The following is a 26,306-nucleotide window of genomic DNA, read 5'->3' as shown; positions in this document are numbered from 1 at the left end:
TCCATCACAGACCCCCAGGAGGTCTGTGTCCTTTGCCTGGGGGCTTCACACGATGTCCGTGTCTATGATCTTTGTGCCCAGATGACCCCGAAGGGTCGCAGGGCCCACCTTGATAAAATGGAAAAATTGTTCAGGGCCAAAAATTCAGAGCCGTCCTCGGGTCGGGGACATCCACCCCGCTTAGTAAGGAGGCCCTGGCTTTGGCACCACCGGGCTCTCCGCCTCTTGTCAGGCCTGGTCCCGAAATTGGCAAAGGAGACCGTCCATTGTCCCTTTTATCCTGTTCCTGGTCAGGCTCCTCAGCATCAGGGAAGGATTGCGGAGATCAGAGACAAGTCCAGAAAGCATCGACATCTATCCTCCTCTTTTTCCAAACCAGATCGTGAGAAGGCATTGACCTCTGTGCCTCCCATGAAGTGTTCAAGGGCGGAGGAGCTTATTCCCTCCGACCCCACCGATGCCTCAAGGCGGCCTCCACCGGCACCGAGAGGGCTTGGTTCCCCTTCAATCAGGGGGTTCCCCGATTCCGCCAGCTCCTCCTCAGACTGTGTTATCCTCACTGGCATTCGAGGAGGAGCTAGAGAGGCATGTGTGGCTGGTGGTCGGCTGGGCCCTGCAGGGCCTTGAGCCTCAGGTTCCCCAGGTACTTCTCCTCCACAGGAGCCTGCTCTGCCGGTGCTTGCACTGCTGCTGGAATGGCTCGATATGCTGCTCAGTATGTTACCCATGCAGCCGGCACCAGTGCCACAAGCCCCTCAAGAGGCCTCTGGGTACACCGTTGCCATCGCCACCGGCCCCCATACCAGTGAGCAACTCCTCGGAGGACAGGTCATCGGGCTCAGTGGTGGGCTGGAGGCTTGCAGTGCCTCTTCACCATCCAGCTCTCTCGGGGTCGATTCCACAGATTCCTCGGTGCTCCCGATAATAGCACCATCAGACCCCTCAAGAATTAGAGGCCCTCCGGTACCTCTCGGTGCCATCTAGGACCAGGCCACACACCCAGGTGAGCCTTCGTCCTCCCGCATCCCCAGAGGATCACAGCAAGGGGGAGGCCCCCTTATGATTCCTGGAAAGGAGAAGGATCTGTATCTTCCTCGGAGGAATCTGAGGATTTACCTTCCAATCCCTCCCCCCCCCTCCCCCGGAGGATCTCTCCTTCACAGGGTTTGTCAAGGCCATGGCCGAGTCAGTACTCTTCCAATTGCTGACAGAACAGGACTCTAGACACAATGCTTGAGATACTGCAGTTCATGGATGCCCCAAAAAAGGTAGTGGTGGTGCCTAGTCCATGATATTTTCAAGGACTTGGTAACCCACCTATGGGAACATCCCATTTTGGTGCCGCCAGTCAACAGGAAGATCGACAGTGTGTACCTGGTTCAAATATTTACCGGGTTTGACTGCCATCAACTCCCCCACCAATCGGTGGTTGTGGAATCAGCCCTGAAAAAGGCTAAGAGGGTTCGTACCCATACCTCTGCCCTGCCAGGGCATGACCACAAAGCCCTAGACTCCTTGGGACGCCGAGTGTTTCAGGATGCCATGTTTTTTGACCGCATAGCTTGCTATCAGCTCTACATGGGGCAATATTCTCAAAATTTGTGGAAGCAGGCCTTGGAATTCAGTGAATGCCTGCCTCAGCAGTTCCAGGAGGAATTTCAAGCTGTCATCCAGCAAGGCCTGGAGTGTGATAAACACATTGTCTGTGCAGCTTATGATGTCTTTGAAACAGCCATGAGATCTACTGCAGCGGGCATTGGGGCCCGGCGGACAGCTTGGTTACGAGCTTCCGACCTGCGTGCAGCTTTCCAGGATCGTCTAGCTGACCTACCCTGTACGGGGAAGAACCTGTTTAGAGTCAGGATTAAAGAGGCAGTAGCTCAGTTGAAGGACTATCGAGACCCTTCCACAGTTGTCGGCTAGTATTTCCGACACCCAGCCCACCAAAAAACCCACACGGCAGTATCCAAAATGGCCTTTCTAGTGGCCTCGCAGATATAACCCTCTCACTTTGAGGGCTAGGCCTCAGAGACCTGTCGTGAAGACCAGACAGAGGCAGCCTAGGCACTCTTGAGCACCCACAGCTCCGCCACAGGATCCTGCCACAGGATTTTGACTGGCGGCAAGGGAGTATGAGCCAACCACAGGACCCTGGCCCCTCGGTAGGGGGTTGTCTTCAACTCTTTGTAGATCGTTGGATTTCAATCACATCGGACCTCTGGGTCCTATCCATTGTTCACCAGGGTTACTGGCTTCATTTCCAGCAACTTCCACCCTGCTCCCCTCTGTCTCCTAATTGGGGAACAGCAGGGCATGTTCTCTGCCCTCATTTCTGCACAAGCTCATTTCTGCACAAGCTGGCCAGCCAACGGGGCAGAGGATTCTACTCCAGATATTTCCTAATTCCCAAGAAAATGTGTGGCCTCACGCTCATACTGGACTTGAGAGCTCTAAACTGCTTCTTGGTAAAGGAGAAATTCAAAATGGTCTCGCTGGGCACCCTAATTCCCCTTCTCAAAGTGGGGGGGACTGACTCTGCTCCTTCAATCTGCAAGACGCATATGCCCATATCCCTATTTTCCAAGGGGATCAGCAGTACCTGAGATTTCTGGTCGGCATACAACACTATCAATACAGAGTCCTGCCCTTCGGCCTGGCATCTGCGCCCCGAGTTTTCACCAAATGTCTGGCAGTTGTTCGTGCCCATCTTCAAAGGCAGGGAATTCATGTTTTTCCCTACCTTGACGATTGGCTCATCAAAGGCAACTCTCGCCAGGGGGCTCAGACTTCCTTGCGCCTCACAATCGCCACTCTGGAGACCCTGGGATTTCTGATCAACTATCCCAAATCCCCCCTTCAGCTTGCCATGCAACTGGACTTCATTGGGGCACACCTGGACACCTTCCAGAACAAGTCCTACCTACCTACCTCAGGACAGGACAGAGACCTTGGCGGCCCTTGCACGACATGTTTTCATCTGCAATCAAGTCTACTCGCCAATTGCTCCAGCTGCTGGGCCACATGGCAGCGAAGGTCATGTCAGCCCGTTTGCTCAGCTACACATGTGCTGTGCGCAGTGGACACTGCATTCTCAGTGGTGTCAGGCATTCCAAGGCCTGCACGCCCGCATCAAGGTCACAGACAAGTTACGACAATTCCTTCTATGGTGGACAATCCCCGCAAATCTGATGTGGGGCTGTCCCTTTTCGGAGGCTTCACCTCAGGCCACGCTCATCACTGACACTTCTCAGACGGGGTGGGGAGCACATGTTCTGGGATACCGCACACAAGGTTTCTGGTCGCTTCAGGAGGCACAACTTCAGATCAGTCTTTTGGAACTGAGAGCGGTCTGTTATGCCCTGTGGGTGTTCAGAGAGCTTCTCCTGAATAAGGTAGTCCCGGTGCAGACAGACAATCAGGTGGCCATGTGGTAGCTGAACCAGCAGGGAGGAATCTGGTCATTTCCCCTCTGCCAGAAGGCAGTCCAGGTCTGGACATGGGCCATTGACAGCAGCATCAGTCTCTGGGCAGTGTACCTTCTGGAAGTGGACAATACCCTAGCCGATACCCTGAGTCGGACATTTAGGCCACATGAGTGGTCCCTCAATCAAGAGGTAGCAACCGCATCTTCCGCTTTTGGGAGCCCTGGACATAGACCTGTTTGCCTCTGCGGAAAACAGGAAAGTGCCCATGTTTTGTTCCCTCAGCAGGAAGGGCAAAGGATCGATAGCGGACGCTTTCTCAATCCACTGGGGGGGACGGACTTGCTGTACGCTTACCCACCCCTTCCCCTCACATCCAAGACGCTCCAGAAGTTGCAACAGGATCAAGACTCCATGGCAGTGCATCCCTCAATCCATCTGGGAACAGCACTAGACCTCATCATCCAGAACCAATGCAGGCTCAGTTACCCCAATCTGCAGATCCTGGCCCTCACAGCTCGGATGTTGACTGAGTGATGGTAGAGGCCCTCGGCCTATCGGAGGGAGTATCTCATGTTCTTCTGGAGTCCAGGTAGCCTTTCACCAGAAAATCAGTCAATCAAAGTGGAAACAGTTCTCCTGGTGCAAGGGTCACGGCTTGGATCCCTTCTCTTGTTCCCCCTCTGCACTTTTGGACTACTTATTGTCCCTCTCTGACTCTGGTCTGCAGACCGCATCAGTGAGGGTTCACCTCAGTGCCATAGGGCATACCATCGGGGTTCGGATGGTTGTGCAATTTCTTGCCATCCACTCGTGGGCCAGTTCATGAGGGGTCTGCTTCAATTGAAACCTCCCACTCGTCCCATGGCAATTTCCTAGGATCTTAACATGGTTCTCTCGCAACTCATGAAACCTCCTTTGAGCCGTTGTGGACTTGTGACCTAAAGTACCTTTCTTGGAAGGTGCTTTTCTTGGTGGTGGTCACATCGGCTCGCAGGGTAGATGACAGGGTAGATGAGCTGCAAACGCTGGTGTCGTACCCACCTTACACGAAGTTCTGTCATGACAGAGTGGTCCTGCATACACACCTCAAGTTCCTACCAAAGTGGTTTCAGAGCTCCACCTCAACCAGTCCACTGTACTACCGTCATTTTTCCCAAGAACTCACGCCCACCACTGTGAACATGCTCTCCACACCTTGGACTGCAAGAGGGCTCTTGCCTTCTACCTGGAAACGAACACATCCCACCTCGACTCAGCTGTTTGTCTCTTGACAAGAACATATTAGGTGTCGCTGTTTCTAAACAGACACTGTCCCTCTGGCTAGCCAATTGCATTGCCTTCTGCTACACGCAGGTGGGTCTGTAACTCATTGGCCATGTCAGAGCTCACTCTGTACAGGCCATGTCGGGCTCAGTGGCACATTTGTGGGCGGTTCCTATCTACAAAATCTACAGAACAGCAACCTGGAGTTCCCTCCATACTTTTGCCTCTCATTACTGCCTAGATAAGGACTGTAAGCAGGACACTTGTTTCAGGTAGTCCATCCTCAGGAACCTCTTCCAGCCTTAAAAACCCAACTCTCCCTCCGTGTTCCCCTTCTTGGGTGCAGGCCTGCTCTTCTGGTTGCTTCAGTTACAGTTGTTGTGCACATTGACACCTGTTCTTTGCTGCTCATGTTCAGAGAGGCCTAGAGCTACTTAATCACCCATGTATGAGGACTACCATCCTGCTTGTCCTTGGAGAAAGCAGAGTTGCTTACCTGTAACAGGTGCAGGATGGTTAGTCCTTGTGGAACCTGCCCACCTCCCCACAGAGTTGTTTTTTTTCTCGCATTTTTGTTATTTCATTTTTCGCGAACTCTGTTATAAAACTGAAGAAGGACCTGCATGGGCATACTCAGTGTGCCAGTCAGTTTCTAGAAATTTTGACAAAAGTTTTCCGTGCCAGGCTCCATCCAATGAAGTCTACCATGTGTGAGGACTACCATCCTGCTTGTCTTTGGAGAACACCTGTTACAGATAAGCAACTCTGCTTTCTCCATGCATTCCTGGGAATCGCGATAGCCTCCAGGGGTCAGCCACCAATACACCTTTGGTGACCCAGAAAGACATGGCCTTTCCTCCTGCTTCCTTGGCCATTTTGGCTGAAGAGGGTCTTGTGTAGACACCTGGTGGCATAGCATGCTGCAGATGCTGAGAAGAGCATGTTGAAAGTTTCTAGAAACTCTGAAGTCAAACTTTCTTGCTGGGCTTCATCTAATGATGTCACCCATGTGTAAAAGCGAATATCCTGCTATCCTTGAATAACACATGTTGTTTAAGCAATTCTGCTTGCCTGTTTTTGATCCAACTCTTTAAAGAACTTCTTGTGTCTTGCAAATTCTATTGCTTCTTTCCCCATGTGTTCTGGTGGGTTTTCTCACTTTGGAACACTTGTCCAAGTTTCATGGTAGAAACTTGGATCTATTGATGCTATTAGGGATGTTTGCTGGTATAAGTGGGCTACAGTAAAATCAAAAACATAAAAATTCTGCATAGGTGCTTAAATCAGTGGACTTTACACCAGCTCTCAAAGGAAAAGTATATGCATACTTTCCTTTTGAGAATTGCTTAAAGAAAAAAAAACCTGCAGAGATTTGCAGCCACTTTATTCTGTGAATGTTTTTCCCCATTCAAACATTGCATTTAGTTTTGAAAATGCAAAACTTGCATATTGTAGCATTCCCTGTCCCCAGGAATGCCTCCACTTGACGCGCATACATTTGCCCACAGGGAGGGTGTGCAATTTTCAGACAGCTGATTTGATTGGGTAAATAGCTTTTGAAATTGCCCACTATGGGGGTAATTGTCAAAGGGATTTCTGTAGTAAAACAGGGCTGTATGCACTGACCTGGCCTTTTGCAAAATTGTCTGCCTGATATACAAGTAAATTTATGCAAGTATGGCAGGTTTGTGCATAAGTTTACCCAGTCTGAGCAGAGGTGTTCTGGGGGTGGAGTTGGGACAGGATTAGGACTTATGCACATACTTTGTAAAATTCAACCGTATGTGTGTAAATTTTTGGTAAAATCTTTGTATGCACCAAATAGCAGATGGAACTTTGTTCTGGGTAGATTTGATGGGATATTTTTCAAATCAGACTCATGCACTGAGTCCACTTTGAAACTTGGTGTCTGTATTTGCGGCATAAGTTATACCCTATCTGTTCCTCTGATACCTCTTGGGTGTACATCCTTGGTGTACACTGGGTATTGTAGATTAGCGGTGAGCACAAAACTGTTTTCTTGTTCATCCATCTGGAGCCAGCCTATGATTCCAAAGCTGTGTCAGAATGCAGGGATTGCAAATTGATTGATGGCTTGTGTTGTGTTCTGTGGTATTTAAAACACTTTTCAATATGATTTATTTCCTAGCGTGTAGCCAGATGGACTCAGGACCAGTGGGTTATGTGTTTTTCTGCTAGCAGATGGGAGATGGAGTCAGATTTCAAAGCTGATGTCACTCTAGATATACCCCTGCAGTAACCTCAGCTCTTCAGTATCTCTCCGTCTTCTAGCAGATGCGGACACTATCCCACACAATAGAATAGTGTTAACAAATACAGCAAAGAAGAAAGAAAAAGAAAATTTACCTTGAAGATCGAGCCCCGCTCTCCTGCGGTGAAACCTAAGGGAACCTCACCCAGTTGAGAATTCCTGAGATGATTTCCGATATCCTCAGAGGTGTGCCTTGCGCCAGAAGCCGGTTCCCGGCGTGGACCTAGCCCCAGAGTGGCTGAAAGGCAGCGGATGCAAATCAGAGCACGGCGGTTAAGGTAAAGCTTTCTCCCCCCTGCAGCTGGAGACCGTCCCGGCACTCGATTGGTAAGCACAGAGACCAGTAAGCAGAAAACTTTAAATCAGGTCTCCGGTCTCCGAGGCTCGGATTGCTGCACCGATTTGAATTACTTCTCAAGGTAAAAGGGATTACCGATTGGGTTGAGCAGCCCTGGTTGGGCTAGGCCCTGATCTGGTGCAGGGGTCCACGTGGAGACCCTTGGGGGTGCCATCTTACGCATGGGAGGCAGCGGCGCCATCTTCCCTTCTCGACCGACGGTACACGCGGGGCAGGCCGGGCAGCCGATGCGCCTGTTGCGTGCGTTCAGTACAGACGCACGCACACTGCGTGCATAACTGAGCGCACCCTGCATGCACAACTACACGCACAGCCGCGTTTACAGCTACACACGCGCATTGAAGCTAGAGGCAATGGCACCGGCAGCCAAGAAGGCCAGAAGGCACTCTTTGCACACCCTGCCTCATAAGAGCCGCGCAGCCTGAACTGGAGTCCTGCCTGTGCCAGTATTGCGAGGAAGCCCAAGGGGAACCAAAGCCTTGTCCCTCACTGTCAGGGGATGGGTCCGGAACTACTATAGATGATATTCCTTGGATCTATGCATCTCTGAGATGGCCTCTCCACAAGAGGGCACCTCAGGGGCTCCTACATAGACCCCCTCTGGGATTAACATGGATCCAGGGACCTTCTCCTGGTTAGAATTTTTTTCCAAGGGCTGCAAGCTTTCGTTAAGGCACAATCAGCCCCAGTTGCGCCCCGGGCTCAACCCCTGCCGGAAGCACAAGATCCTCCCGGCCTCGAGACATGCCTTTCCTAACCAAGAATTTCCCTGACAGGGACCCAGACACCTCAGATTATGATGGCGATTCCGTGGAAGAAGGAGAAATTCCACCAGGCCTAGAACCATACCGAACTATGCTTCGCTTCTTCCATAAGGATGAACTACCAGCCCTTGTTTCCCAGACTCTGAAGATTTTGGGTATTCCAGGCACGGACCCGATGGTGGAACTAAAGAAGAACCACATCCTGGTGTCCCTTCGTAAAGCCTCATGCTGCTTTCCAATGATGGAAGCTATCCAGGAACTGATTGACCTAGAGTGGGATGCCGCGGAGGCCAGCTTCAAAGGGGGTCGGGCCTTGGAAGCCCTATACCCCCTAGAACCAGAGACCAAGGAACGCTTGCATTTCCCGAAAGTGGATGCCATGGTCTGTGCTGTCTCAAAGCGAACAACGATTCCCGTTGAGGGAGGGGCACATTGAAGGATACTCAGGATAGACGATTGGAATCCATCGTTAAGCAGGTCTTCGACGCAACAGCAGTGACACTGCAGATTGTTTCCTGCTGCGCACTGGTGGCACATTCCTGCTTGCTCCTCTCGAGAGAGGCAAATAACTGCGGAACGTATACCGGTGAGACGATGGAACCTGCAGCAGCCTTCCTGACGGATGCAAGCTCAGACCTGATGCGTACCTCAGCCAGAGGCGTGGCCTCAGTAGTGGCAGCCAGAAGACAACTATGGCTACGGAATTGGTCTCTGACGAGACATCTAAAGCGAATTTCACAAGAAGGCCTTTTAAAGGATCTCTCTGGTTCGGAAGCGAATTGGAGAAGTTAGCCAGCAAATGGGGCGAATCTCCAGTGCCTCGGCTACCGGAAGATAGGAATAAAAGATCTCAGCGTCCCTCACCCAGAAGAACCAAGGGCAGAGGCTCACAACGCTTTAGACCCTATAGGAACTTGCAGTTCCAAGCACCTCGTCCCTCCAGAAGGTCCCAGCCCTTTCGGAACCGACAGACCAAGAGAGGAGCAGGCCCGGGGGCAGGATCCAGCCATGCTCCACAATGAGAATGGGCTGACCCATCCACAGGAAGAGGAAATAGGGGGTCGATGTGCCCTCTTCTACCAAAGATGGGTCGGCCCTCCCCCCGCTCTCGGCGCTGACCCGTCGGGGTCAGGGGAGGTGGACCTGAGGCAGAGAGAGAGGCCCCTTCGCGCCGGAACCCCCGAGCCGGACAGGAACTAAAAAAAAAGAAAAAACGCAGTAAGCCCGCCGGAGCCGCTCGCCCTAAGCCCGCCGGAGCCGGAACCGACGTCAGCCAGGCGCCCAGAGCCCTTTAAAGGGCTCGGCGGGGAGAGTCGCGCCCCTTTTGCTCCCTGCACGCTGCCATCCAGGTCGGCCCTCTCGGCGCTGACCCGTCGGGGTCAGGGGAGGTGGACCTGAGGCAGGGAGAGAGGCCCCTTCGCGCCGGAACCCCCGAGCCGGACAGGAACTAAAAAAAAAAAAAAAGAAAAAACGCAGTAAGCCCGCTGGAGCCGCTCGCCCTCGCCGGAACCGACGTCAGCCAGGCGCCCAGAGCCCTTTAAAGGGCTCGGCTGCACTAGGCGTCGCGCGCCTATGGAGCGCGACAAAGGGGCCAGCCCCTTTGTGCGCCCCTTCGTGTGCACCAGAGTAACACCAAGCAAGGCTCCCATCCGTCCATACTGTCAGCACAGTCTTGCACCCACAGACTCAACCACCCCATATCTGTTCATCATACAAATACTCTGCACTCATTCATCCTTGACCCTTCACTCAGCAAATCAACACTCAGCAAATCAACACTCGACAGACTCACTCTACAGACCAACACGCAGCGGTCTCACACACAGACAACCAGTGGACAACCAGTGGACCCACACAACAGATGGACGACCAGCGGACACACACAACAGATGGACGACCAGCGGACACACACAACAGATGAACACGCAACGGACTCACTCGACAATCTGACAGATTTCCACAGACTGACACTCACCCATCACTCACCTCCCTCATTCAGCAGACAGACGCTCAACAGGACACCCAGCTACTCACTCTCCCTATTTCAGCTCCACATGTTTCCCAACCTAATCCCTTCGTTCCAACAAACAGACTCTCATCCAAGCACGACCAGCCAGAACACAAGTGGAACATGACACAAGGATTCCCAATCCCCATCCTCCACCACAGCACCAGGGAAAAAGCTCTTACATTACTCCGGACACGCACCACTAGATCTCTTATCCCGATCATGGTCTCGCCTCTCACCCAACTACTGGGTCTTGCACTACTCTCAGTATCTCTTTTTAACGCTCAATCGATCACAAAAAAATCACACATTCTAAATGATTATCTCCTAGACGCAAACCCAGACATCTGCGCCATAACAGAAACCTGGCTTAAACCGACAGATGCAGCCCTGATAAACCAACTACCCTCTCAACAATACGACATCTTCTCTCTTCCCAGACAGAAAAAAAGAGGTGGCGGCTTGCTCCTTGCAGCCAAAAAGGAACTCAGGCTTACTCTTCAACCAATTAAGTCAGCCTCTAAATTAGAATTAGGCCTGTTTAAATCCGTCCATATACAAATCCTCCTGATCTACGCCCCTCCTGGTCTCCTGGACACAGACGCCTCACCCGTAGTTGAAATCATTGCCAAACATGTCAACCTAGATGCCCCCGCTCTGATATTAGGGGACTTCAACCTCCATGTCGATTCATCCCCACTCTCTACTAACTGTGAAGCATTCCTCACCTCTCTCAAGGCCATGGGCTTCACACAAATTATCAACAAGCCCACCCATAAAGCAGGGCATATACTGGACCTCATCTTCATCAACTCCAGTTTTTCACCCTCCACCCCCCCCCCCCCCCCCCCGGAATGCACACCAGTTCCCTGGTCTGACCACTTACTGATTACCACCACCCTCACAAGCAAGGAAAACCCCAAAGCACAACCCACTCAAACTACAGTTCACTACAGAAAATCTTGCTCCTCAGAAGTCCTCAGCGAGCATCTAACAAAGGATCTACACAAACTAGAAGTCTCTGACCCTAACTCGGCACTCCGCTCATGGCTTAATATCACAGAATCAATAGCAAACAAAGTATGCCCTCAGGCAACCAGAAGAATCAAAGAGACGCCTAACAGGAAACAACCATGGTTCTCTGATGAACTTAGAGAACTTAAACGAATTCTCAGACAAAGAGAAAACAAATGGCGCAAGACCCCGTGCCCGAGCACACTGAACGCATACAAATCAACCCTTCACATATACAGAAACACCACTCACCGAGCAAAAAAAGATTTCTACGGTCACAGAATACATGATCTCGTCTTTGATCCTAAGGCTCTTTTCTCCTATGTTTCAGAACTCACGAAAACAGCTAACCCATGCATCCCAGACGAACAAGCGCAAGCAAAAGCAAATGAACTGGCAATTTTCTTCCACAACAAAATATCTAACTTACTAACTCTCCTGCCTGTCAATTCTACTTCCTCTCACATCTCCAGCCCCCCCCCCCCTCTCAAATTCCGGACCCTCACTGGATTCATTTGAGCTCACCTCTGCTCTGGAAATCGAATCCCTTATAAAGAAAATGAAACCCTCCTACCACTCTCTCGACCAAATCCCAACCAAACTTCTTCTATTGGTGCCAGACTCCATCTCCAAGTACCTAGCTGACATCATAAACTGCTCACTATCTCAAGGAATGTTCCCGGACGTCCTAAAAATTGCTACCCTCAAACCCCTTCTTAAGAAAGCAAATCTAGATCCTAGAGAACTCAACAACTTCCGCCCCATCTCCAACCTACCTTTTCTGGCAAAGATCATAGAAAACATTGTCAACAGCCAATTATCAGAATACCTGGAAGATCACAACATCCTCCACACATCGCAATATGGATTTCGCAAAGCTCTAAGCACCGAATCCCTCCTCATCTCCCTCACAGATCATCTCATCATGGGCATGGACTCCGGTCACTCCTTCCTTCTAATACTCCTCGACATCTCGGCAGCATTCGACACGGTGAATCACTCCACTCTCCTTAAAAGACTTTCGGACATCGGGATAACAGGTACGGCCTTCAAATGGTTCGACTCCTTTCTCACGAACAGAGGATACAAAGTAAAGATCAACAACAAGGAATCCCCGCTCATCAACACTACAAGAGGTGTCCCACAGGGCTCCTCTCTGTCTCCTACACTTTTCAATCTATACCTTCTCCCCCTTTGCCAGCTGCTTACGAATCTTAAACTCAAACACTATCTCTACGCCGACGATGTCCAAATCCTGATCCCAATAACCGAATCCCTCACAAAAACACTGAAGTTCTGGGACAAATGCCTCCAAGATATCAACAACCTCCTTACCACCTTAAACCTTGTTCTTAACACGTCTAAGACAGAAATGCTCCTTATATCTCTCAACCACAACGATAACATACAGTCAAGTTACACAAACACCCTGGTCAGCCAAGCAAGAGACCTCGGAGTTATAATTGATAACCAGCTAAATCTAAAAAAGTTCATCACCAACACAACCAAAAACTGCTTCTTCAAACTTCAGGTATTAAAAAGACTCAAACCGCTACTGTACTTTCAAGACTTCAGATCAGTACTTCAAGCCATTATATTCTCCAAATTAGACTACTGCAATTCCATTCTGCTAGGCCTTCCCGCCTCTTCCATCAAACCGCTTCAGATACTACAAAATTCGGCTGCTAGAATTTTAACAAACTCCAACAGAAGAAACCACATTACACCCATCCTAAAAAACCTGCATTGGCTCCCAGTAAACTTTAGAATTCTTCACAAGTGTCTCACCATCATCCATAAAACCATTTACAACAGAACACCCATCGATTTATACTACCCACTCACGTTGCACTTTTCTTCTAGACCCATCAGAGAAGCATACAAGGGCTCGCTTCACACCCCCTCAGCCAAATCCACACATGTCTCTTCCACCAAAGTTCGAGCCTTCTCGACTGCGGCTCCAACCATCTGGAACTCCATGCCCCCAGAACTTAGACAAGAACCTTGCATACTGACTTTCAGAAAGAAACTCAAGACTTGGTTATTTCTACAAGCCTTCCCCGATCTATGACCGCCACAACTATAATAACTCACCATGGTTTTCCAGTCGACATACCACATCCCTGATTTGGCTTCTGACGATACATTAATCAGTCCCGAGCTTTATGAACTGACACTATTTAGTCAGGAACATTTGATATTATTACAGCTCTGAGTAAACGATATTTATACATTTGAAATAATCCAGTCCCTGAGTACATTTATTTATTTATTTATTTATTTATTTATTTAAAAGTGTTTGTATACCGTCTTTACAAACAGTGTTTAATCAAAACGGTTTACATAACTAAATAAAAAACAAATGTAAATAAAGATTTAAATTTAAAAGAACATAAAGATTATCAAATTATAAAAGCTCAATTACAAAAATATATAATAAAAATAAAAATCTAAAACAATGAATAGTTTACATAAAAAATAAATCAATATATAATAATGTTGTGCCCTGTGTGATGGAGAAGTAGTTATGTTATTTAGTGTGTGATATATGGAAAGCAGATTGAAATAAATGTGTTTTTAGGGATTTTTTGAAGTGTTTGGAGTTGGATATGGATCTTAAAGAGTCTGGTAATGCGTTCCATAAGATTGGTCCAATGACAGAGAATGATCTTTTTCTGGTGATGTCAAGACGGGCCTGTCGTGGTGATGGGATGTCTAAGAAGTTTTTGTCCAGTGATCTTAGATGTCTGGTGGGTTTGTAAATCCGGAGAATGGAACATAAGGTAATTGAATTAGGAGTGTAGATGAGAGAGTGTATAATGGACAGGATCTTGAATTGTATTCTGTATTTAATTGGTAACCAATGTAATGATTGAAGTATCGGAGTGATGTGATTTTTTATGGAAGAGTTTTATTATAATCCTGAATTAAGACTAGATACTATTTAGCGCTGATTTAGCCATGTCTCTGGCTCTTCCTCCTCCCAGTTCATGTACCCCTGTTTTATTGTAACTTTCGTTCACTTGTTCTCTTCGCCTTTTGTTCATGTTGATGTTAATGTTTTTTTCACCATTGTTTCTTGTAAACCGATATGATATGATTGGTATCATGAATGTCGGTATAAAAAAGCCCTAAATAAATAAATAAGATCACATCCGACAAATGGGTACTAAACCTCCTTCGAGAACTACTCTCTGGAGTTCTGCAGCATCCCTCGAGACAAATTTATGATGTCACCCTGCCACTCCCACACCAAGAGACTGGCAATAGAAACCACCCTGACAAGACTACTCAGTCTGAAGGCAATAACTTCGGTTCCCACGCCCCAAAAAATACGGGGCGCTATTCCATCTATTTTATCGTTCCCAAGAAGGGAAGGATCATTCCGACCCATCTTGGATCTCAAGAACGTCAACCATCATCTGCGGATACTACACCTCCGCATAGAGACCCTTTGTTCCGTCATAGTGGCAGTACAACCAGGAGAGTTTCTAACCTCTCCGAAGCCCATCTTCACATTCCAGTCCATCAAGATCACAAGTGTTTTCTACGCTTTGCGATACTGGGTCACCTTACCAGTTCCGAGCGCTACCTTTCGGCCTAGCAACCGTCCCCAGAACATTCTCCAAAATTATGGTGGTCATGGCAGCAACACTGAGGAAGGAAGGGATCTTGGTGTACACCCTTACCTGGATGACTGGCTGATCAGGGCAAAGTCTTCAGAAGAGAGTTGGCAGGTGACCAGCAGAGTCAAGAGCCTACTGCAGGACTTGGTTGGGTCATGAACACGGGCAAGAGCAGTCTGCAGCCCTCTCAATCCCTAGAGTACCTGGGGACTCATTTCGAAACCAAACAGAACAAAGTCTTCCTCCCTTCCCTGAGGAGAAGGAAACAGATTGAACAATTAGGACGATTGATGACCAATGCACGCTCCAAGGTATGAGACTATCTTCAAGTCCTCTGCCTCATGGCATCGACCCTGGAGGTCGTCCCGAGGGCAAGAGCCCATATGCAACTGCTCCAACGCTCTTTACTGTCACGATGGAACCCACTGTCCCAGGACTACTCATTTTGCCTCCAATTACCAGCAGAGATACATTCTCAACTGCAGTGGTGGCTACAGGAAGACAACCTAAGCAGAGGAATAAGCCTATCCCCACCGAACTGGACCTTGCTCACCACGGATGCAAGCCTGCAGATTTGTTTTAATTTTATGTATGTTCTATTGTAAATCGCTTAGGCCAAAACTTTTCTGTTAGGCGATTAATAAATTTTAATAAATGAAACGACGGCCCAGGGACAATGGAGCAAGGAAGAGGCGGGATGGAACATGAACCGCCTGGAAGCTCGAGCAATCAGACTAGCGCGCCTGCGATTCAGCCACAGACTCTGAGGCAAAGCGATTCGAGTAACGTCGGACAACGCTAGCTTACATCACCAGGGAGGAACCAGGAGCCAGCAGGTGTCGCTGGAGATAGACCCTCTCATGGCATGGGCAAAGATAAACCTACAAGGGATCTTGGCCTCCCACATCGCAGGAAAAGACAACGTCTCAGCAGACTTCCTCAGCAGAGAGAGCCTGGACCCTGTGGAATGGATGCTGTTTACCACAGCCTTCCAACTGGATAGTAAATCGCTGGGGTCTCCCAGCCATGGATCTACTGGCCACCTATCTCAGTGCCCAAGTCCCCAGGTTCTTTAGCCGCAGATTAGAGCCTCACTCCCAAGGGATGGACACTCTCGTCCAGACTTGACCAGAGGAAGATTTACTGTACGCCTTCCCCCCCATGGCCACTACTGGGCAAAATCATCTGCAAGATAGTCACAGGGGACTAGTTCTACTAGTGGCCCCGGATTGGCCAAGGCAACCATGGTACGCAGACATGCAAAGACTCCTTGCGGGGCACCCTCTATGCCTTCCTCCACACAGGACCTGCTCCAGCAGGGCCCGATTCTTCACGAAAATCCATCTCGATTCTCTCTTACAGTCTGGCCCTTGAGAGGACTCGCCTGAAGAAGTGAGGTTACTCAAAGGCCGTGATTGACACCCTGCTCCGAGCGCGCAAGTTTTCCACATCCCTGTTGTACATACGGATCTGGAGAATATTCGAAGCCTGGTGCGAGGACCGCGAGATACTCCCGCGTATGGCCAAGATTCCCATGATTCTGGACTTCCTACAGGACGGTATGAAGAAGGGTTTGTCACTCAACTCCCTCAAGGTCCAAGTAGCCGCACTGTCCTGCTTCAGAGCCGAAGTGGACTGTATATGACCATCAACTCATCCGGATTTGTCCCGCTTCCTGAAAGGAGTCAAACAACTCCGGCCACCCCTAAAGTGGCCGGCGCCTCTATGGAATATCAATCTAGTATTAGACTTCCTACGAGGGACTTCCTTCAGATCAACACGCGGTCTGTCACTACGCCTCTTAACATTGAAGACTGTATTCCTGGTGGTAATGTGTTCAGCTCGTCGCATCTCCAAGCTACAGGCACTATCCTGTCGGGAACCTAAATGTCTGCAGACTCCTGATGGATATACCTGGAAAGATCAGAACCAGTACACAAAACGGATCGCTTGTTCGTTCTTCACAGCGGGAAGAAGCAAGGGGAAGCGGCCTCTAGGGCGACCATAGCCCGCTGGATCAAAGAAGTAATCAAGGCAGCCTACATAGAGGCAGGAAAGCCCTTACCACTACAGGTCAAGGCTCATTCTACGAGGGCCCAGGCAGTCTCTTGGACAGAAACCAAGCTGTCGTCGCCCGCTGAGATCTGTCGGGCGGCGACATTGGTCCTCCATGCATACCTTCTCCAGGTTCTACTGCCTGGATGTTCAGGCCCGAGAAGATGGAGCCTTCGCAAGGGCAATATTAAGTGGGCCACGGGCAGCCTCCCGCCCTGTCCGGGAGTAGCATTTGTACATCCCACTCGTCCTGAGTCCATCTGGCTACATGCTAGGAAATGGAGAAATTACATACCTGATAATTTCGTTTTCCTTAGTGTAGACAGATGGACTCAGCATCCCGCCCACGGTTGCCCCAGAGAAGGAGAACCTCGGAAAGCGAACCTCGAGACTAAGCAAATACGGGTAAGCCGCTTCCTACCCTTAGTTCAAGACACCCACTGGGTAGGCGTTAACTAGTTGAGTGCACTGGCGGTCTCCAGTTTTGAAATCAGTTTAATCATTTCAATCAAGTTTCATCAAGTTAATTAAGCAAAGATATATCCACATTGGCTTTTCAAACAGAATACTGAAGAGCTGAGGTTACTGCAGGGGTATATCTAGAGTGACATCAGCTTTGAAATCTGACTCCGTCTCCCATCTGCTAGCAGAAGAGCACATAACCCTCTGGTCCTGAGTCTATCTGTCTACACTAAGGAAAACGAAATTATCAGGTAAGTAATTTCTCCATTTCTTGTGGATACTTCACTGATTTGTTTTCTCTACGTGCTTTGAATCTCTGTGAAGGGAACCTCATAACAGAGAATAACTATAATACCTTTTTAGGAAATATATATCGGATTACTAATCCTGCATATGGTTTGAAAGCATATGTTAATTTGAAAATCACTAACTGACCTACCAAGCTCCAGTACTGTCCTCCCCAAAAATAAACAGAGGATATTGTTTGTTTGGTTTCTGTATCCAGTTGCTTCCATGGTGATGGGACAGATCTTACAAAGACTCTTCCTTTTCTAAGACATTTATTTATTTATTATTTTTATATACCGACATTTGATCTCAATCGAGATATCACACCGGTTTACATTCAGGTACTGTAGGTATTTCTCTATCCCCAGAGGGCTTACAATCTAAGTTTTTGTACCTGAGGCAATAGAGGGTAAAGTGACTTGCCCAAGGTCACAAGGAGCGACAGCAGGACTCGAACCCTGGTCTCCTGGTTCATAGTCCACTGCTCTAACCACTAGGCTATTCCTCCTCCCTTTAGCCTTTCATTAGTACAAGTATTTTATGAACTGGGTAACAGAGGAAGTAAACGGGTACTTAACCTAACTCTGTCAACAAAGCATACTTTCAGGACCTTTTTTTTTTTTTTTTAACCCATCAAGTGTTTCCAATGCAATATACTTTTTCTGTCAGGCCTCTGTCTCCTAAATATGAAAAGCCTATTGGCAAATCAAGTCTAATTGAGATTTTATTTTGTTTCTTATTAACATATGATATGCCATACTGGGTCAGACCAAAGGTCCATTAAGCCCAGTATCCTGTTTCCAACAGTGGCCAATCGAAGTCACATGTACCTGGCAAGTACCCAAACATTATATAGGTCACAAGCTACTATTGCTTATTATTTACCAAAATAGGTTTATGGATTTTTCCTCTAGGAACTTATCCAAACCTTTTTTAAACCCAGTTACACTAACTGCTGTAACCATATCTTCTGGCAATGAATTCCAGCACTTAACTATGCGCTGAGTGAAACAATTTTCTTCAATTTGTTTTAAATGCGCTACTTCCTAACTTCATGGAGTGCCCCCTGGTCCTTCTATTATCTGAGAGAGTGAATAACTGATTTACATTAACTTGTTCAAGTCCTTTCATGATTTTGTAGACCTCTATCATATCCCCCCTCAGTCGTCGTCTTCTCCAAACTGAACAGCCCTAACTTCTTCAGCCTTTCCTCATAGGGCAGCCTTTCCATGCCCCTTATCAGTTTGGTCGCCCTTCTCTGCACTTTCTCCAGTACAGCTATAGCCTTTTTGAGATGCAGTGACCAGAATTGCACACAGTATTCAAGGTGGTGTCTCACCATGGAGCAATACAGAGGCATTATGACATCCTCCGTTTTATTTACCATTCCCTTCCTAATAATTCCTAACATTCTGTTTGCTTTTTTGATTGCCACAGCACACTGAGCCAAAGATTTCAACGTTTCATCCACTATGATGCCTAGATCTCTTTCACGGGTGGTAACTCCTAAGATAGAACCTAACATTGTGTAACTACAGCAAGGGTTATTTTTCCCTATATGCATCACTTTGTACTTGTCCATGTTAAATTTCATCTGACATTTGGATGCCCAATCTTCCAGTCTCGCAAGAGCCTCCTGCAATTCATCCCAATGCGCTTGAGTTTTAACTACTCGGCATAATTTTGTGTCATCCGCAAATTTGATCACCTCACTCGTCGTACCCCTTTCCAGATCATTTAAGTTTCCCGGATCACCCCTGGATCCCTTTTTAAATATAGGGTTTACATTGGCCATCTTCCAAACTTCAGGTACATCGGATGATTTTAATGATAGGTTACAAATTAATTGAAATAGGTCTGAAATCTCTTTTTTTTTTTTTTTTAGTTCTTTCAGAACCCTGGAGTATATGCCATCCAGTCCAGGTGATTTGGTACTCTTCAGTTTGTCAGTCAGGCCTAGTATATCTTCCAGATTGACTGTGATTTGGTTCAGTTGATCTGAATCATCATCCATGAAAACCTTCTCCGGAACGGGTATCTCCCCAACATCCTCTTCAGTAAATACCAAAGTTAAGAAATCGTTTAATCTTTCCCACGATGGCCTTATCTTCTCTAAGTGCTCCTTTAATCCCTTGATCATCCAACGACCAACCAACTCCCTCTCAGGTTTTCTGCTTTGGATATATTTTTTAAAGTTTTAATTGTGAGTTTTTGCATCTATGGCCAACTTCTTTTCAAATACTCTGTTAGCCTGTCCTATCAATGTGTTACACTTTTTACCTTTGCAGCTGCACCTTTCAGTTTCTTTAAATTTCTAATATTTTTAAATTTATGGTACCAAACCTACTACATTTTAAATATCTTAGATGTTTTGAAGAAGATTTGCTTTCTTTTGCAATTTTTAAAGATTTGCAATTGTCCAAGGTCTTGAAGTAGTCTCTTCTTAAGCCAGCAAGAGATCACCAGATTAGCTGCAGCCACCTTCCCTCCCTCTCCACTGTTTGAATGCACCACTTCTGCAAAGCGCTGAATCCCCACTAGCCCAGTCTAATGGAAGACCCAAGCAGTCCACACATACATTTTTCCCATAGAGACAAAATGGGGAAAATTACCTTAGCACATCTGACCCTCAAGTTTCCTGTGCTGCAGTGAACAGTGCACAGGCTGAGCCTCCGTCTGGTGTATACATTTCAAAATGATGTGGGTATGCATGATGTGTGCGGGGTGCCTTTACCCACGGACTTTGCACCAGCTCTCATAGGGAAAGTATGAGATTACATTTTCTTTGAAAATTGACTAAGGAACATGCACCCACAGAGATTTACACGTTTTTTTTTCCTCTGTGTACTTTTTTCTTGGAAAAATGGTTGTTTTGAAAATGCAAAACTACAAGCATTGTGACCTTAAGTGATCTAACCTCACCTCAGATCCCCTACTCTTTCCACTGATAAAAATAGGCATGTTGTTGATCCTCATGTGTACTTTTACCTGGATGAACCGGGTAAAAAGCTTTTGAAAATCGCCCTCTTATAGCATAGGTTGACTGTTATAATTGCAGCCATCTGATTATTTTAACGTTAGATTTTACATTCTCATGCTGTTTTCCAGGTCAGTGCCCTAATGCATGCTTTGATAGAGCTGCGGAAGAAGGATCCAGCTATCAAGAGTTTAATTGTTTCTCAGTTTACAGCATTTCTGTCTATAATAGAAACACCACTCAGGTGAGCTAAATTATGGAAAAATGCACAAAAGAAGAGCTAATATAATTTATCAAGTTTCAAGCATTTTTGTTAAAACAAAAAAAAAAAAAAGTTATGAGAGGCTTGATAAAGCATTTGCAAAATGCTAGAACAGTGACTGCGGACAAATGATCAGGCAGGTAGCTTACAGCTAGGTATTAGTTTCCTATTTCACTTCTGACAGGAAATGTTTAAATACAGAATTTGTTGAAATGGTCAGGTTACTAGATGAATGGCTGGTATAGAAACAGTAGAGGTATTATTTTTGTTCCTTCCCTTCTTTTTATTAGAGAATCTGGGTTTGTTTTTGCTCGCTTGGATGGCTCCATGACACAGAAGAAAAGGATAGAAGCAATTCAGTGCTTTCAGAGTCCTGCACCTGAATCACCGACCATAATGCTGCTGTCTCTGAAAGCTGGTGGAGTTGGGTTAAATCTGACTGCAGCATCGCGAGTATTTCTGATGGATCCAGTGAGTCCTTACTATTTTCTCCTCCCTTTGGCAGACACAGATGTCAGCTAGCCAGCATTCTTTTGACAGACATTTTGCCATGTGCCACACCAGGCCAGCAGTAAATTATACAAAGAAACCTGTAAACATGTTCAGGAGAGCCAGTCATTCTTTTATTTCATTTCAAGGCTCATTCAGCAGTGCCCTCCCAGTAGGAGGCTTAGTCACTCAAAAGGAGAAAAGTAAAGATGTTGGAAATGACAAAATGATGAGTGTCAGGCCATGACCTTTCTCATACTTTCTCTGTAATTCTTCAATGCAGGGGTCCCCAAACCTTTCAAGGGCTACATAGGACACTTGAAATCACCATAAGGGCTGGGAGAAGGTCCTCAGATTTTCCTGAACTTGGGAGGGGGGGCAGAAAGGGAGAGGGGGCCCTTTGTGAGTTCTATGTCTGACCCTTTTGGAGATTTTAAATATTAGGTAAGGGGGAGGCAAGGGACAAGCTTCCCAAGGATGTAAAAGTATGGCAAATAATGTCAGTAATAATAATTCTAGATCTCTCCAAAGTTACCATCCTGTCACACTCCCAGTAACCTTGCCCCCTGCCTCCCTATTTCCCCAATATCTGTCCATTTAAGGAAGTAGGGGCAGGGAAGGAAGGTGGATGGAGAGTTTGTGTGTATGTGGTACACTGTTTGTCACTCACACACACCCCCATGCACTCTTGTTCCCTCTACTTCCCTTTCTCATCTCCTTTCGCCACCCCTTCATCCATTTCCCCTCATCACTCCCCTCTCTTGTAACATGACAGAATTGTGATATGAGCAAACAACCCCCTCTGGCAGACCCTAAAGAGACACATTGAGATTATTTATTTTATTTATTTCAGAACACTTGATCACATTTCAGATTAGGTAAATCTCTCAAAGCGATATACAATAAACAGAAACATTGGACATCGAACCAAAACTATAAACTAAAACAAGAATTTGAACCAGAACATACACATAATACAGTTAAAGCAGTCTAGAAGTAACGGCTGGAAAAAGGAGACTGAGATAGAGTAGGAAGACACCTAAATTGTGAACTTTTTATATATATATATATTTTCCAATGATATTTGATATTTCATCCATGTGGGATAGGCTGTCATGAGGAATAGGGTAGTAGAGGTGGCAACGACAGACCAGTCACAGAGCAAGATGCCTTCTTGGTGAATGGAGTTGCTGGTAGTGATGAGACTCATTTCATATGAAGAGGTTCATAGCTAGTAAAATAGGTTAATCTATAATAGGATTGGGGAAGGATTGAATGCAATTCAAGGTTAGATCTGGTAGATTGGTGTTTTTGTGGATTAGTCTGAAGATAGGTCTGGTTGAACAACCATGTCTTAGCTCTCTTCTGGAAGGTGAGGTAGTGTAGGCTGTGGAACCTTGTTCCAGAAACTGGGAGCTTAGCAGATAAAGACTCTGTCTTGTGCAGAATAGTTTTGCAGCAGTCAAGGGAGGGGAGACAAGAAGGGCCATTTGTGAAAAACGGAGTTCTCTAGAAGGGGTGTTGGGAGCTGTGTATTCTGGGGCCAGTCTGTTCACACATTTGAAGGTGAAGCAGAGAATTTTTAATTTTATCCTGGTTTCTACAGGGAACCAGTCTAGATCATATAGGATGGTCCTTATATGATCTGAAGATTTGGCTCCTACAAAGAGTCTGGCAGTGGTGTTTTGCATGAGTTGCAAACATTGAATGTTGGTCTTGAGATACCATTAAGTAGGGCATTGCAATAATCTAGTTGGCTGGTGAATAGAGCTAAGTTCCTGTTCATACCCCGGATCAGTCCAGACAAGTGGGTTTTGCATCTTACCAGCAGATGGAGGCAGAGAATAAAAACTTTTCAGGCACTGCTACTTATCCGAGAGTGCCACCTGCAGTACCTCAGTATTTCTCTATCTCCAGCAGACGGTAGAGGTGCAAACCTGCTGTCTGGTAGTAGTTTAAAAAAAAAAAAAGGGAAAATAAGTAAAGGAACTTAGCTTAGGGTTAGAGCGAAGATGGAAGAACTGAAGACTGAGCTGCCAGAGGTGTTAGGTTCCTTCGTGGACCATCCCTCTGGTTGAGCAGGGCGAGCGGGGTGTTGAAAATCCCTGGCCAGGCTCAGCCCTTGTCTCCAGGGGTGGGAAAGCCAGGGATTCTGGTTCCCTCGCTCCCTCTGAGGCTCTTACCCAGTCTGGCCAGCTGCAGCATCCTGGAGCATCCAGAAACAGGAAAGTATAGCTTTCTTTCGTATTTTTCTGGGTGGCTCGGAAGGCTGTTTAAAAGCTAAAGTGAAAAAAAAAAAAAAGAAAAGCAGTAAGGTCTGTTTGTCTCCATCGGAGCGGCTTAGGGAGTTTGTCGGCTCGGTGTTTGAGGAGGGAACTGCGCAGCTAGGACTGTGTTGCTGGGACAGCAGCGGCAGCGGTGGCAGCTTTATTTCTCCTGCTTGGGGTTATTTTTTAGCTCTGGGCCATGTCGCACGTGATGCTATCTTCCGCTGAGTACAGAAAAGCCTGTCAGGCCTGCGAGGGGAGGTGCTTTCACCTCAATGCTCCCCTTGTCTGCCTTGCCTGTGTCTCTGGAGGTGAGAGAGCCTTGACACGGGGATCAGGGACCAGGCACTGCACTAGTGCTGCAGGCCCTGTGCAGGAGCCACCGATGGGGGTGGGGGTGAAGGAGACGGCAGCCATTTTAGCTCCAGATGGCAGGAGTCCTGCCATGGCTGAGGAAGGCAGGGCCTCCCCTCACCTGCTTTCTTCAGTGCACCAGGGGTCTGGAGAGGGGAAGGATATACCAGTGGGTCCTGGGAAGGACCTGGCAGCTGCAGAGCAGAGAGACAGTCGTGGGTTTTCCGCAGATTTTTTGTTATTGCATGAGGCCTATCTTGCTCAGAAGGAGATGACCGGGTAAGTGGCTATCCATGCAGAGACCCCCGAGGTAAGGCTAAGATGTCTAGGGCAGAGGTGCTTCCGAAGTCAGGGGGCATTTTGCGTCTGCTGGGCCTGGATTAGTTGCGAGGACAGGATTCCTCAGAAAACTCTGATAGTAAGGGTGTGCATGGTGATGATCCACAGGTAAAATAGGGTGCTGGTCAGTGTGTGGATCCCGCAACTGGGCTGATGGGTGGTGACCCAGATGCAGAAGAGGTCCCTCTAGTGGAAGGGGATGACCTATAGGTGGTCAGGTTATTCCGTAAGGAGGAGTTGCGGCCTCTCATCCCTCAGGTTCTGGAGGAGCTGGGGATTAAGGTTGAGCAGGAGGATTCAAACAATGAGGGGGTAAACCCGGTGTTGGAAGGGTTGCATGGACTGCTGAAGGCTTTTCCTTTGCCAAAGAAGGTGAAGAAACTGAACAGGAGTAGGACTTTCCGGAAGTAGGATTGAAGGTGGCCAGGGCTATTGCCAGGTTGTACTCCCTGCTGGAGGACATCTTGGAGCTGTGTAAGCTTCCAAAGGTGGATGCGGCGCTGTCAGTGATGACAAAGAAGACAACCATTCCGGTGGTAGAGTCAGCGCCCTTGAAAGATGTCCAGGACTGTAAGTTGAAGGTTCTGTTGAAGAGGCTGTTTGAGGTCTAGGCTTTGGGCCTTAGAGTGGCGGTCTACACAAATCTAATGCAGAGGACTTGTTTATGCTGGGTGAGAAGGCGCAGGAGAAGACCGCTGAGACATCTGCTGATCCTGGTCAGGATGCTCATTTGGAGGTAAGGGTAGCCTATGTGCCGGATGCCCTCCGGCACATAGGCTACCCCTATGTGTTGAAAATATGGTGTCTGTGATAGCCGTGCGACATCTCTTGTGATTGCATAATTGGTCAGTAGATGTTTGGTCAAAAGCGCTGCTTTGTAATCTCCCCTTCAAAGGAAAGTTGTTGTTTGGGGAGGACTTGGAGAAGCTGATGAAGCATTTGGCAGATTCTAAGGGGAATAGATTGCCTGAGGATAAAAAGGGAAATAAGAAGACCTTCCCGTCTCGCTCCGTTCCAGAGATGAGTTTTCGATCCAGTAGGGTTTCTTCCGAATCCTCGCAGAAGCAGGGTTCGAGAAGACAGCAGTCCTTTTGAGGAACCTGGAGGTCAACCAGAGATGGTTTCAGTGGTAAGCCTGCCCAATGAAGGCAAGCTGGTCCACTCCTCCCTGGTGGCTGTCGGAGGAAGATTGTCCTGTTTTTCCAAGGCGTGGGCCAGATTCACTTCCGACCAGTGGGTTCTGGAAGTAATAAGGGACAGCTACGCCTTTGAATTTTTGTGACCCCCTCTAAGAGTCCTTTGTGGTATCCTTTTGCACTTCGCTTGTCAAGAGGGTGGCAGTGTGGGACACTCTTCTACGGCTGCAGTGATTGGAAGCCATCATCCCAGAGCAGGGCCGAGGAAGATATTCTATGTACTTTGTGGTTCCCAAAAAGGAGAAGTCGTTTCAGCCCATTCTAGATCTGCAAAGAGTCAACGCGGCTCTGTGCGTGCCACAGTTTTTGATGGAAATATTGCACACGGTGATTGCAGCGGTGTGCAAGGTGGAGTTTCTGGCCGCCTTGGATCTTACGGAGGCATATCTCCACATTCCTATTAGGTAAGACCATCAGAAGTTTCTTCACTTCGCGGTATTAGGAGAGCATTTTCAGTTTCGAGCACTTCCCTTCGGGCTAGCTACTACACCAAGAATTTTTACCAAGGAAATGGTGGTGGTGATGGTGGCCCTCAAAAGGGAAGGGATTCTGGTACCTGGATGATTGGCTCATTCGGGCAAAGTCTGAGGTAGAGCATCTGTTCTGTGCGATGAGAGACAGAGCATCTGAGGTCCCTGGGCTGGGTGATAAACCTTGCAAAAAGCCATCTGGAGCCATCCCAGTCCTTGGATTATCTGGGAGCATGATTCGCACCCGGTTAGGCAAGTTACAGTCGCAGGTGGTTCGTCTGCAGAACCTGCCGATTCCCAAGGTTTGGGATTATCTTCAGGTGCTAGGATCCATGGCTTCTACACTGGATTTGGTACCATGGACTTTTTTTCACATGCATCTGCTTAGGCAGTCACTCATGTCCTGTTGGAATCCAT

At 47.7% G+C, this 26,306-nt stretch overlaps 1 protein-coding gene across 1 annotated transcript in view; it reads left to right on the top strand.

Annotated features, from left to right (window-relative positions):
- The window catches only part of HLTF (helicase like transcription factor), a 333,607-nt gene that overhangs the window by 291,234 nt on the left and 16,067 nt on the right, over positions 1-26,306 (top strand). Inside the window, 2 exon segments of the mRNA XM_029615024.1 lie at positions 20,644-20,756; positions 21,065-21,245. Of these exon segments, the coding sequence (XP_029470884.1) occupies positions 20,644-20,756; positions 21,065-21,245 (294 nt within the window).

Source organism: Rhinatrema bivittatum, chromosome 9 (genome assembly GCF_901001135.1).
Source record: "Rhinatrema bivittatum chromosome 9, aRhiBiv1.1, whole genome shotgun sequence".
Classification (NCBI taxonomy): domain Eukaryota; kingdom Metazoa; phylum Chordata; class Amphibia; order Gymnophiona; family Rhinatrematidae; genus Rhinatrema; species Rhinatrema bivittatum.
The sequence above is the reverse complement of the archived record's forward strand: the minus strand, read 5'-3'. Positions and strand labels throughout refer to the sequence as shown.